This window comes from Rhopalosiphum maidis, chromosome 2 (assembly GCF_003676215.2).
Source record: "Rhopalosiphum maidis isolate BTI-1 chromosome 2, ASM367621v3, whole genome shotgun sequence".
In the NCBI taxonomy this organism is placed as follows: domain Eukaryota; kingdom Metazoa; phylum Arthropoda; class Insecta; order Hemiptera; family Aphididae; genus Rhopalosiphum; species Rhopalosiphum maidis.
This window is the reverse complement of record NC_040878.1, coordinates 65,947,796-65,962,625: the sequence shown is the minus strand read 5'-3', so window position 1 is coordinate 65,962,625 and position 14,830 is coordinate 65,947,796. Positions and strand designations below refer to the sequence as shown.

Here is a 14,830-nt window from a genome sequence, read left to right as displayed (position 1 = left end):
CAGCAGTCTGCAGAAAGCGAAATCGTATACACTCTAACGTCTCTAACTATCAGTTGATATCAAAATTTTATACCTAATCGTGTAATATATGTTTTTTTTTTAGGATAATAGGCATTAATAACTCAACACGATTTTTATACCAAAAACTTCGTGAGACTCACCTGAGGGTTAAATAAATATGTATAATAAATTGTGTAAAAGCTTTTTTGTGTATTTTGATTCATCCTTAATGTAGTATTGAGTAAAAAAATACGATATTTTTGTTATGAGTTCGACAATTCGTATAAAAATCAATTTTAATTGGGTTATTAAAAATACATGTTAAGCAACTAAATCGTACAATATGTATAACCGTGTAGGTACTAAACATACATTTGGTGTACATAATATAATAATAATGTCACAGAATAAAAATTGTTGGAAACTATTTATTTTCTAAAATGTTATAAGTTAAGTATTTTTATGTTTTATTTATTTTATTTTAAACCTTTCAGGTAGCGTGTTTAGTACTTATGTTATATTATGTAGTACAAATATTATTGCGATGTACGTAATACTAATTGTTAATAAAATAATAATACATACTATCGAATCACGTTCAATGACTAAACGAAATATTAAATAGTAAATTTAAATATCAAAACTAGTTTCTGTGGTCAATAGTCAGCTGTTTTACACAGAACGAGTGGAAAGTTACAAATCCACTTTCGTTGGGTTGTAATAAATTTCGAACGTAATAAAACGTTTTGATATTATCGTAATTGGTGGTAGCGGGGAACATTCCCGTTAGAACGACATAATTAAAATTAGGTAAAACGTTAAATGATTTGATTTTTAAAGTAGAAATCGACAAATGTATTATTGCACACATAACAAACACGCAAATAGGTGTATAAATTATAAAATACTATATAGAAGATAGATCGGCAGGCGTCAGACGAAAATCTGCCATTATAAAATATGCACGCAGGAGGGGCGTATTTAGAAATGTCTTAAGGGGGGGCACAAACAAAAAGTTCAAATTTACGTACATGGGGCGTAGAGTTGTAAAATTTTTCTTACAATAAAAATAAGTATAAAATAGGTGAATGGGGGAGGCACGGACCCATATGCGCCTCCCTTAAATACGCCCCTGGCACGTAGCGGGTTATTATAACGGCCGGCGGGCCGGATCATTATGATGACGTGATATGGGTTGATGCAAATGTGATAATAACGATACCATTGATACCAAAATGTGGGATCCAATTACGAAGATCAAGGGAATTGGAAAATAATTTATAATAACAGCTAAAAGCTATAATGCTAAACTATAATGTCTGAGACAGGTACTTGAGTAGTCCTATCGTCTTAAAAATATAAAAACAACATAAATACGTTACCTATGTAAATAAATTATTTAAGTAGACAAAGCATAGATCATGGAATAAGTCCATACACTTTTAAACTGACCACAATGTTATTATCGGATCTATCGATGAAGAAAAGTTAAAAATAAAAATAAAAATAAACAAACAGGAAAAAAACCAGCTATAATAATATTTCCCGTGGTTCATAAAATGTGTCAAAAGTTTTGACTAACAATCGATGACGTTATAGAATACCAGTGATATAAATTTAAAATTTTATGATTTACTATCATAAAATATACTAGGGAAGTAGGGAAAAATGCAAAATGCCAACAAAACTAGTATTATACACGAATAAGGTTTAACGAGTTCGATGTCAGCCGTTATAGTCGACCGCGCGCCATCGTTCGAGGTCAGATCTGTATACGCATATATTGTCATGTAATGGGTACCTACAGTGGTTACAGATAATAATGATATTCGTATATATTTTTAGTGTTCGTATGCACATGATGTTCTGCATACGCATACTACACACAGGTAACTCGATATCAGTTCTAATATATTATGCGCACGTCGGCGTACTACCTCAGGTTTTCCACTTTGACGCGACACGATTCGGAAAGCACGTGCCGGTGTTTCGTGACGACTTCTACGGTCCGACGGCGGACGTGAAGCTGCTGCAACTGGCGTCGATGGTGGTGGTCGTCGGCCTCGTAGTAAGCGGGCGTCAAGCTGTCTTGGAACTCCTCTTGGACCGTCTCCGTCCGGTCCACGTGTTCGGCCCTGAGTTCGATGACGGTCGTGTGCCGCCCGACGCCGTCGGTCCGGTCCTCGTAGTAAAAGTCTGTGTCCGAGACGGACGAGCAGCCGGCCGCCGTGTCCGTAGCCGACGTAGACAACGTCGACGATGACGACGACGACGACGACGACGACGATGTAGTAGACGATCCGCCGGAACCACAAACGACGACGTCGGCGGCATTCGAGTCGACCGCCGATGGCGCCGCCGCAACCGCCGGCACACCGGTGCCGTACGAGTCCATCCGAGTCCTGACCTCGACGGCCGGGTACCTGGAGCTGATCCTGTGCACGCGCACCTTACGCTTGGAACCGCCAGACTCCAACCGCCGTTGACTGGCCAGCCCTCGGCGTACGCTGTCGGCGGCGGCCGACCGTTCCGACGGCGAAGCCATCACCACGGACATCAGACACCGGACGCTGTCCAACATGACGAATGACGAACTGCGCACGACTGCCGACCCGATCCCGGGGCGCCCGAACTCGGCAGTCGCAGGTATACACAATACCTATAACCTCCCGCCGCCTCCCCACGTGTCCGGCCGCTGCAGGGTCACCGGAAGTCCGAACAATACTGCGTGTGCGGCGCGCAACCGTCGTGCGTGTCTCATTTGCGTTCATTGTGTGCGCGGGCGCAACGCGTTATGTTGTTCAGTCGACACATACCCATTTTTATTTTATGATTTATCGTTTTGTGCACTGCGACTCGGTGTTTTCGTATGTTTGTTTACCCGGTGCCTCGTCAACGGATTATTTTCTTTTCGTTTCTCCGCAGTCAATTGGCTACCGCGGTTGTGGTATATACTGCAGCCGCGGGTATCCCCGTTTTGAACCTTGAACGTATGTATTATCAGTTTCGGTCGGACTAATGAGTGTACGACGACGACGTCGACGATTGTTGACGATTGTTCATTCGATCGCTGCCACTGTTTTAATTGCCCAAATATAATAATATGCAAACTCGTTGATTATATCGCATTCCGTGGACAATAATGTGTTTTATACCTGTCAATGTCATGCTTTTATTTACCGAAAACAATAGATTTTTAACCGCGTCAATGCCACCAATGTGGCCAAGTGTAATATGGTTGTTTCCGCGACTATAATATTATATTATTAAAGTCATCGCGTGAAAAATTTGATTCATCGTTATTAATATATACTATACAAAATATAAGCTAATATTTTTGTTTCGACGACAGTCGAAAAACAATTACATAGATTTTTTTGTCAATCTGCAGTCGAATCGTTAAAGCGATATAAAGAAAAATCATAATAACTACCCAGCTGGGCCGAAAATACATTGAATTTATTTTCGGGTGAAAAGTATAACGCAATTATATGGATAGGGATCCATAGGGGTATGGGTCTTTGTTATACGGGCTGTCAAAATTTAAAAGACTAATTATACCTATTTATCCATACAAACGCTGTCATAATCGTCCCAAAAATGACAGATGTGAATAATTGTTGTTTATTATTTTTTAAAAATGTATCAAACAAAGAAAGATTACTCTAAATATCTAAAACCTTATTGTTACAATACTGTTGAACTGAGTGTATTCTTTATTGTCAAAACAATATATACTTAAAAACTTCGAGTAAAAGGTGATATATTAGAAGCCATAGAAGATAGAAATACCTTAATACATCACAGATTGTCACTGTAGTAATACATTGTTTACTTGAATACCAATTTTCTACCTAAAACTGTACATCTATTAAATACAAACTCAACATTTATAAAGTAATTGTGAATTTAAATAATGTTAAAATTAATACTTGATAGAAAAATGTTTTGAATTTTATGTCGCGCACATAGTGAGTAGGTATATTATATTTTAGTGTACCTGTGTGTACCTATAATATGCAGTATATGTACTCGTATAATATTTGTATGGTTCATATAATATGAGGGAAAAGCCGTAATTTAAATAGGGGGACGTAATAGATGTTGGATACGGTACGATGATTCCTACCACTAGTCACCACTCCCTCGATTTTCAAATGTACAGTTTTTATTATTAATTATTAAAGCTATTTTTAACAATATATACTATTCATATTATGAACCTTATACAATAACTTAATAACAATAATGTGATTTAACCGGGTTTAAAAATGTTTAAGTGATTAATGGTCAATAATATGAACTATACATTTCTAAAAATATCTAATAATTAACTATTAGAGACTAACGAATATTTTTCCTTTTTCCAAGAGTTGTGTTGGATGAAAAGTTTGGTAGCACTGTAGTAAAATATTTTAATATTACGTTCACAATATACAAATGCAGTTTTAAACAAAATTGCTTAAAGAAAATAATAACACGCACCGTTAAATTAATAATATCATATCTTTTGATTCGTATAATGTTTAGGTAAGTGTCACTACACAGAACACAACACGACTGCATTAGGTACACATCATTCAATTTACACGCGACGCGTTTACACGTTGGTTCAATAAACGTGCTGCGATATTTGATACGCGGCAGTGCGTTAAAAAAAGGTAAATACATTAGATATATTATACACGATAATTCACTTAGGTAGGTAAGAGTTGTCTAGAATATAATAGCTGAGAGTTATAATAGCGCGGTTCTGCGGCGGCATAAAGAAGTTATCATCATCGCTATAATATGATATTACCATCACTAAGAATATTAATACCAAACGTCTTGTAGGTACTTTGTAGTAAATCTTTCTTTTCGTCTATTGACCAAATAATGTATAGCACATTAGAATCCTTTTGTGGTCATACTCTGATAACAGAATGAGAATTTTTCACGGTGCACATGCCTACCGACTAATATTATTTACAAACGCGTGATTTGCACTTGGCGCGCAAGTGTGAGGGCAGGCATTTGATGTTTTCAGCCAACTCAGTATCATATTGTACACACATGAGTCATTATTATATATATAATACCATACATATTATAATATCATGTATAATAATCGAAGTATTATTATATTATTAATGTTCGCAGGATTCACTTTCGCCTGTGTCCGAATATAATGTGTTTGGTGAGCTTATATGAAATTCCGAAGGTAAATAACTAGAAAAGTGAACGTACAAAATATATACGAATACCATACGAGATTATAATATTGTACTTCACTAGTGCACGTTTCCTTCTGAACTAATGCGCGCGAAATTTGTTAATCACATAGCCGTCTACCGTTGGAATTATATGGTAGATATAGTATACCGGTATACCTACTATAGTAAAATATAGTATGTAATCGCGGCTAGCATACCATCTACCTAATATAACATAATATATACATATACATAATATAACAATAATAATATACTATACGTTTTAACAACGCGATATCTACCAACATGGCAATATAGATATCTTATAGAATTCAGATTAGCTTTAAAATCGCAATGGCATTGTGTTGGGTTCTTTAATCAATTTTGCTGGAGAACAAAAGTATAATATTTTTTTTCATTTCGCGTACAAAATTATATTATAAACAGAATTTCTTTTTCCCTTAATCAAAATATAATAGATAATATGTACATTGTATACTTATCGGAACTATAACAGATAATAACGCAAATTATATCGTGTACAATGTTATGAAAATTTTATATTAGATTTATCATTAGGTACTAGTTAATACCTCCATCTACAATAAATACAAATCATGTAGAATGTCAAGAAATACATATTTTCCTACCTTATTTAATAGATTTTTGAATATGCGAATATAAAGCAATAAAGCACACAAAATTGATTTTAAAAACGAACTTTTTTGTAACTATAATGCATGCCTTTTCGTAAACGTGTAGCGAGTTTTAAAATTCGCAAGATACTCCTTCCCCGTTCCCGTAAAATTATGTACAATTAAAAATACATAAAAACGGCCATGCTATGATATAACGCGACTCATTAAAAGTTAATTTTTTTATTGACTTATTACAAATGCATATACAGTATACATATCACTATAATTTATCGTACCTACAGGAAATATGTATACATTGTATTACTTGCTCTACGTGCTAACTGTTCATTTTTTGCATCTTGGCGTCATGTTAAATAACTTTGAATAGTGAATACTTACTATTCGTTTATTCAACTTCTATTATAGGAGGTATGTGATATGGTCAAACACTTAAGAATTATTGAGAAACATCAATGATTAAGCTAACAAAAATACACTACGCAATGGATATGTATTGTATATAGTCATATACATCAATACATCTTACTGCAAACAATATAAATCGAGGGCCTTAACTTTAGGTATTTATAAAATACAATTTAAAATAAAGATTATTGAAGTATAGTTTTGGAAAATTTAATCGAATTAATTCATTTAGATTATAATAATTCACTATAAATTAACTTTATAGAAGTAGATTAAAATATGATCCTTTTCATATTTTGTAAAAACAAAAAAAAAAATATTATCTTTTATAATATAATATAGTGTTGCATTAATATACGTAACAAAGTATTTTTATTGACCCACTCTCGAAAAATTTCTGTGAACGTCATTGTATAAAACACTAATGAATTTACAAAACAATGCAGTCGTCGTATCTCGTATGTGTTGTACTTACAGAAGATATAATATATCAAATAAGAAATCGCGTACCGATCGCAATAGATCGTTTAATGCTTTTCGATTACTATAATAAAATACAGCAGTGGTATTGTCTTAGCGGTTAACCAGATTTGTTTACTTTTGGTATTATTTCTCAATTCATCGCGACCTAACCCACGACAACTATAATAGTCGTAATGATGGTAATACAGTTGTATATTATGATGAGACGTTCGGTGCCTATGGCGACGATAATATTTGAATTGCGGTCGCAAAAGTATACCGGGTAATATAGCTGTATCATATTATTATTATATTTTAGCAAGTATGGACGAAGACACGACGCGCGGTGGAGTCGAGGTTATGGTCGAGTTCGAAAACGAAAACCAATATTATAACGCGCGTGTATATTTACGACTGCGTTAGTGCATCGTTGTTCGGCTGGTGCTCTGACTGCTCTGAGTCACGGACATAACCGAAAAAGTGAAACGCGGCGCGGTGAACTCGCGGCTCCAGGGCAACAAATCGAGTAAAAGATTAAAAAAAAAAACCACGAACGCCGACGTCTGTGTGCACGCGCGGTTGACCTTATACACGAAACCGACGGCGTATAACCGTCGTCCGGCGAGATAGTTTGGATCTCTTTTCTCTGCCCGCCAACAAAGGCAACGTTGTTTCGTTTTTCGTTTTTACGATTTTATTTTTTTATTTTTGCGTTCGTCTTTTGTACCTACGGAAAAAATCATTATGATGGTCGCAGTGTTAGCAAAACACAGGCGAAATCGACTTTTCGAGTACCGGGGTGCGTTGCTCGTCGTTTGCCCAGCGCGCGGAACCGATATAACAGCCACGATATTCACATGGCCACGAGACCTAAACAGCAGTAATTAGCACGGACTACATGTGTCTCATAAAATTTTCTAACAACGAAATTAGAGAAACTTATGAAATTTACTCCACGTACTGCGTGTCTTACCCGAAAGACAGACAGAGTGAGACGCACAGCAGTGCAACAACGTGTCCTGGTCGCTACTGCTGCACCTAGGCAATTTTATCGTATTATTCGAGTACCTATGTATTATTATTCGAATCGGTTGAATCGAAATTGACGAAGTTCAGGATATCATACGATGTTATAATATATTCCATAGACTGTACTCTGTATGCGTTCATGCCACTGTTTTTCATGAAAATCTACGAAATTCTGATATCGCGACGAAGTAGGTCGACATTGTTCGATGTACATATAATGTATATGATATTATATACTGTACTCCGCAACGGTCATAAACTGCCTGGAACCAGAAATTCCAATTACCAGTTTCCATTTCTTCCAGCAGATGTGTTTTAATTTTTTTATTTTTACCTTCCAGCGTCTTTTCCCATATTCCGGTTTACTGGCGATTCGATTTCTTCGACCCACATCTTGAGTAAATATCGAACCAACATAATGATAATCATATATAGTTTACGACTTGTCGAATCCGGAGTGCATATTATGCTGCATACTATTATATTATTATTGTATAGGAAGGTCGGCACTTGTTTAGAGATTGCTAATTAGACATTATAAACATTCACATGTTATTTTTTTTTTCAATATAGACGTTACTATCAAATCGGCGTTAGTTAATTGAATTCGTCTCATAATATTACAATTAAATAACACGATGTTTTTTTTTCGATCGTGTATTAGCGCATTGTATCTATCTAATAATATTATATAGGTACCCTAATTCAATATTTTGTAAGATCATTATAATATAATCTCTATGATTATTTCGATGTTCCTCAACGCGAAGTATTACCAACACTTCGTCTGTGTTTTTTTAGTTTTTTTTAACTAACATTTTTATTAAAAAATTCTTATATATTTAGTATAAAAATGCCTTAATTAAATTTTAGGTAATTTAAGGTAACATAGGTGAATGGTTTTTAGAAATCATCTGAATCATTCAGTGTAAAATATAAATACAAAGAATGAGTTACTAGCTACGATATTTTATTATCTGATTATAAACGAAAACCAGTCTTCTGTGTGCGTTATAGATCATTAAACTCGACTGCAAGTGTTTGTAGTTATAGTATAGTGAAATCATGACAATAAACTGATGAGTTTACACAGTCGGTACCTATATAATATTAATATATATTATAAACTATATTTTAATATTGGCACAAATAAATTGATTAACTTTGACAGTACTTATCATTGAATTCAATTTTCATATATAATTTTTACTAAACATAATTGATTGGAAAATGGATATTATACACATTAAATTTAAATGATACTGTAGCTAATGATTTGAATCCAGATTTATGAACGAAACATATTCTTTCACTAAAACCCATAATTACCAAAGTCTTGGTGGTAATTTGGTGAATATGGGGCATTGATTAAAATGTAAAATGTTTTGAAATGTTTACACTGATAAAACTATAAAGTACGTCTTAATCATTCGATGTTTGAGTTTATTGAACCATAAATAAAATTGTCTTAATAATATGAAGTCAGTACGAAATTTTATAACACGCATGTTTAATATCATAAATCCCTTTGATCCTTATTAAGTGAATTCCGCATCAGATTATGTTGATTATTTATGACTAGCAACGATGTTGGAACAAAAGAATGTAAACATTAATCGATTGGTTTAGGAAAACACAATAAAAACGGGTCTTTGAGGTTAATGAAATACAATTTGAACAATGATCAATTCAATTTGTTTCGTTCGACAGAATTGCATTGGCCATTGATTTATTGCAAATCCGGGATTGTTATATTTTAATTTTGTTGGCTCATGTCACACACTGTTTCCGGTTAAAGTAGACTTTCCAATACTCCTCTTGTTCACACTTTACTTCATCACATTAAATTATTGGTAAACAATAAAATTGGAATTATATGTATTTTAAATTGATTTATAAATTTAATAATGTATTTTACATTATTTATACCTTTTAACCATAATAATTTCGAGGCTATGAGCAGTTATTATTTTTAGTTAACTAATTTTATATAATACATAGGACATGTAAACTACTTTTTGTTCATATTTTTGAAGTTATAAATATCTTATGTTATAAATAAATAATTTAATATTTACATCTATGTATACACCTATTTTATTTTTAATATATGACTCAATATTTCCGTAATGTTGTTATTATTTTTTTTTTACAAATTTGAAAATATCGTGATGCAAAAATGAAATAAATCAATATAACTATATCGTATATATATTACGATTTGTATGACGCGTATCAGAATATTTTTTATATGTTTATAACAAAGAATATATTAATCATTTGGAATTTTATACTATTATGGAAACTTGGTGAAGTAGGTATATAAGATCGTCAATAAATAACGAGATGATGTTCGTTATGAATTATAACTTGTAGATAATTTTCTATTGATATAGCATAAAGTTATCATGCATGTTATAAAAAAAAAATACACAAAAAAAAGTAATTAACTTAATTGTAAGTTCTTCTTTGGTTCCCAGTAAATAAATAACATATATATTCTTCATAGAAAGCTGTTGACATTTTATCATGTGACTCCATATGAAACATTGACTGTCAAGAGCCCCCGAGTGAAATTTGTGTCATCTGTTGGTCTGAAAGAAAGCGGTCCTGGTACATTTGCCTCGGGGTCATCAGCTTCACCCCGCCGACTTTCCCACTGTCTAATGCGTCTAATGGGATAATTGATAGTAATGATAACCTTCAAAACGTCTGCTTACTAATAAAGTATTATACTGTAATGATTAAAAAATTGTTGTTGCGACCGTCCGGATTTTGCAGATTTTAATTAAATATTTTAATGTGTTTACACGAGTAATAAAATGGTAATACGCATATTTTTGAAAAATCTTTATTGCAACTACGATTATAACAAAAAGAAAGTGATACCTATTTATGATTATGTATTTATGTCTCATCATAATTTATACAATTGAATAATTAATACATCCACTTTTTGAATATAGCTGTAAGTGTAATATAATATATAATGCTCATGACAGCAATGTTAACAATCATTATAAATTACTGTTTTATTAAACTACTAAAATTTTATATTTTTATGTTTACAATAAGCTGTTTGTCTACTGAACAAACAAAACTTTCAAAGTAATTATTTATTTGTATTATTAAATTATGTTTTTTAGATGTTTAACCACCAATTCTTATACAACTATATTTATAATAAATAATAATAAACTCAATTTTGCAATTTAAAGTAAGTAAGACACTAAGTCTATATAAGTACCTATAGTAGATAAAAGATAATATACGTATATCTTAAATATTTTATAATTGGATTAATCTATTTTAAATTTTTATAAGCTTAGAATTATGAAATAATTTTTTACATAATTTCTATGATATGTTTAAATCCATAAATATTTTTAGAATCTGAGCGGAACGTTGAATGTATCGGTATTTGGTTTTTTGATTTCTTTTAGAGCAATAAAAATACTTCAATCTTCAATTTCTAGTATGTTAACAGGTAGAAAATTGTATCTCGTTGGTACTTAAAATTCTTCGTACTTTTCTTTCTTAATTGTTAAGGAAAAAGTATATAAAATTATATGTATTTTTTAATGGATAACGAGAATGTTTACGCTGTTCACGGAACACAAATTTTATTCTAATTCGATTTTGTTGTTTTTTTGTAAATTAAAAAACTTATCATCGTATATACAATATACTTAAAATTTATACTAAATAATTATAATACAACCTTCTAGACATACTATAATTTTTAAAATATTTTGATTCTTTTTTAGCTATTTGTAGAAATTTAGATTTTTCATCTTTTTTATTAATGTTGATAACAATTTGTAATTTGTATGCTCTGTCAGTAAGTTTGAAAATTGCATTATCTTCATAACATTATGTAACTTATTTTAGTTACTTAGTTTTTACTGAAATTCAAAAGAGGAGAATAAATCATCATTACTTTTGTATGAGTGTTAGAAGATGGCATTTTGACAAAATCGGATACGTACATATAAAATAACAACAACATTTGTTAATGATATTAATATTGTTTTAAAATTTAACACATCTATCACAGTAACATAATATTTAATGACGAAGTACACTTTATACTTACTATACAGCAGATCGAGTTCTCCGTTTTTTTTTTTTTTTAATATGATAACAACAACTTTTTATCATCACAGTAACATAAAAAAAGAGAAACGCTGGCAATAATATGCTGTCATCTTGGATATCATAAAAGTTTAATATTGAATACTTGTATGCATGAACTAATGCTTAATTTCAAACATGTATTTTCGTGTTAAATGCGTGTTTAACAAAATTAGCCAGCAGTGTTGCAAATATTGACGAATGGATATGTCATATTTAAAAGGTTAATTTACTGCAGAGAAATCGGTAAATAAATTCAACTAAACCCTATGAAAAATAAATACGCATTCTATTAATACAGAATCAAAACTATTCAATGAATTTAGAAATTTGATATAAGTGATAGTAATGTGTAAGTATATTACTGCATTATGATGTTTTTTTTTTATTACATAACATAGATTATAATATTATCATATACAAGCTTTTAAATGAATTTGAATATTTTATTTATGTCAAGATGGACATAATATGCTAAATATACTCGTATATAAATATATAATTTAAGTATTTATGTATATACAGGGTGTCCCGCGAAGATTTACCTATTGCAATATCTCCTGAAATAATGGAGATATCATAATTCTGGTTTTTTAATAAGATTCACAGGAACAAGAACTACAAATATTTCATGTTTTAATTTATTTTTATGTTTTGGTAAAAAAGTTAAAAAATGTATTTTTTGATTTAATTATTTAAAAAAAAATTGAAGATAGCCATTTTGTAAAGTTTTTTTTTCTGAAAATATTGACGTTTTAACATTTTAATTTCATCAATTTACTGATTTTTAATATTTTCTTTGGTTTCGAAAAAAACTGCAAATTATTTTATACGATAGTGCCATAGTGGTATCATTGTATCAAACATGTGGCCCGCGATACCACTATGGCACTATCATATAACTTTTTTACCAAAACATAAAAATAAATTAAAACATGAAATATTTGTAGTTCTTGTTCCTGTGAATCTTATTAAAAAACCAGTATTATGATATCTCCATTATTTCAGGAGATATCGCAATGGGTAAATCCTCGCGGGACACTCTGTATTTACATGTTAAATAATATCAAAATGTGTCAACACCAACTTTTTTCTAAAATTAGTAAGACATTAACTTTTATATCTAAAAAACTAAGTACAATTCAAATGAAAACTAATAATAAGAGTCGTAGTCATATAATATGATGTTTGCTGGATAATTTAACTTTTAATTTATGTAATGAATGTAATCGTAATGAAGTAATAAATAATAATATTTACTGTTAGGTATAATATGTCTAAATAGGAAATTAATATTATAGTAAGTGTATATGTATAATATATATTTATATATGATATCACTTAAATGGTTATTACTTATTATGAATTAGCGTAGGTTATATTTACAGAAAATAGTTTAATTTTAAAAAAAAATTTCTTTTGAAGAAGTTACCCATTAACGAAACTCCTATAAGATTTCAAATTAAAACTATTAAAAGGATTACACGAGGAATAGGTCTCACTTATTGGGGAGGGGGTAGATAACCAAGATTTGTTTGCAAATTGTTTAGTGGTTATTAAAATAATTATAGTACCGAAAATAAGATTTTCTGTAAGTTTATCTTAACATAAACCATATAAAGTTGTAAAAAGATTATAGTTGGTACCTATAGACTATAGTATTTAATACATTTAAAAAAATTCAATACTATATTATCTATTTTATAGTAGGTTATACATTTATTTATTTTGTAAACGATTCATACGTTTACATGTTTAAACCTTATAGTTTATTAGTACTAAAATATAAATAACTCTAGATATTAACCAAGTCCTAAAATAATAAAGTGCAAATTTTTTTAACTTGGATCAATATATAAAATAATAAAAAAAATTCCAGCCTAACTGGGTTGAAAGTACAAAATAAAATTATAAGTTCTTGTCGTTTATTTGAAAAATTATGATCAATTATCACAATATAATCGTATGTGAAATATTTTCCATAAGAAGTAAAAATTCTAGATAAAAAGTAGAACCTATTACTTAGTGTTAGATACATGTCATGTCACTTCATTCAACATTAGAAATATGAGTTATAGTAATTTGGTAATACATTTAATGATTTTGATAAACATCGCTAAACATTTCATAAATGATAGTGAGTGGAACTTTAGAAATAATTTAACGGTGCGATTTTTTTTTTATATTTAGAGAAAGTATTGAAAATAAATGACTATGATAAATATGTAGCATTGAACTTTCCGAGTATTTGTTCTATCCATAAGGGTACTTAAGCTCTGTACTTTTTGGGCATTTAAAATTATAATTAATGAAGCTTATGGATTATTTTGAGAAAAAATATTGAACAGCAATTTAAAATTGTATTAGTGTATTATACTTTTATAATCTTCAAATTTTGAGTTACTATATAATATGGTAAAAATGGTTATATGGTATTTTTGAGTAGAGTGTAATTTGAATGTTTCATTTTTCTATTAATCGGTAAAACTCTGTTTAAATATAATTCTTTGATATCTAAAGACAAGCTATTTTTGGTTTTATTTTATATACAGACGTAGATGTTAAATACATAAACACAAACAATATTGGGAGATGCTAATACACCTAATTGCGTTATAGTAGTTGTACCCCCAAAACACTAAATATTCAAAACATTATTATACTTTAATATAGATAACATAGAACCTATTTTAAGATTTTGTTATTAAATTGATAGATGAAAAGTTTTTTGTTATTAATGAAATCTTATTGTCGAATATCATGTATTCGCTATGTATTTCATTGATTCAAATTAACCTTAATTTTATTAAAATTCATAAAATGCCATCTTAAAGTTTAATATAAAAATTTAGTACATTTTAACATTTATCAAAATATTTTTAATAGGAATTATTAATTATTTTTTTTGCTGTAATTGCTATAAAAGATATCTAAATTCAAAATTGT

The 14,830-nt window shown here is 30.6% G+C and overlaps 1 protein-coding gene across 4 annotated transcripts in view; it reads right to left on the bottom strand.

Moving 5' to 3' along the window:
* Nucleotides 1–14,830, bottom strand: part of LOC113551172 — a 71,180-nt gene that overhangs the window by 44,822 nt on the left and 11,528 nt on the right. Inside the window, exon 1 of one of the 4 annotated variants that reach the window (XM_026953252.1) lies at nt 1,938–2,586. The exons of the other annotated variants lie outside the window; for them this stretch is intronic. Coding sequence (XP_026809053.1) covers nt 1,938–2,581 — 644 coding nt within the window. The 5' untranslated portion in view covers nt 2,582–2,586. Of the gene's footprint in view, nt 1–1,937; nt 2,587–14,830 lie in introns of those variants that run through there. 4 annotated transcript variants of the gene reach the window in all.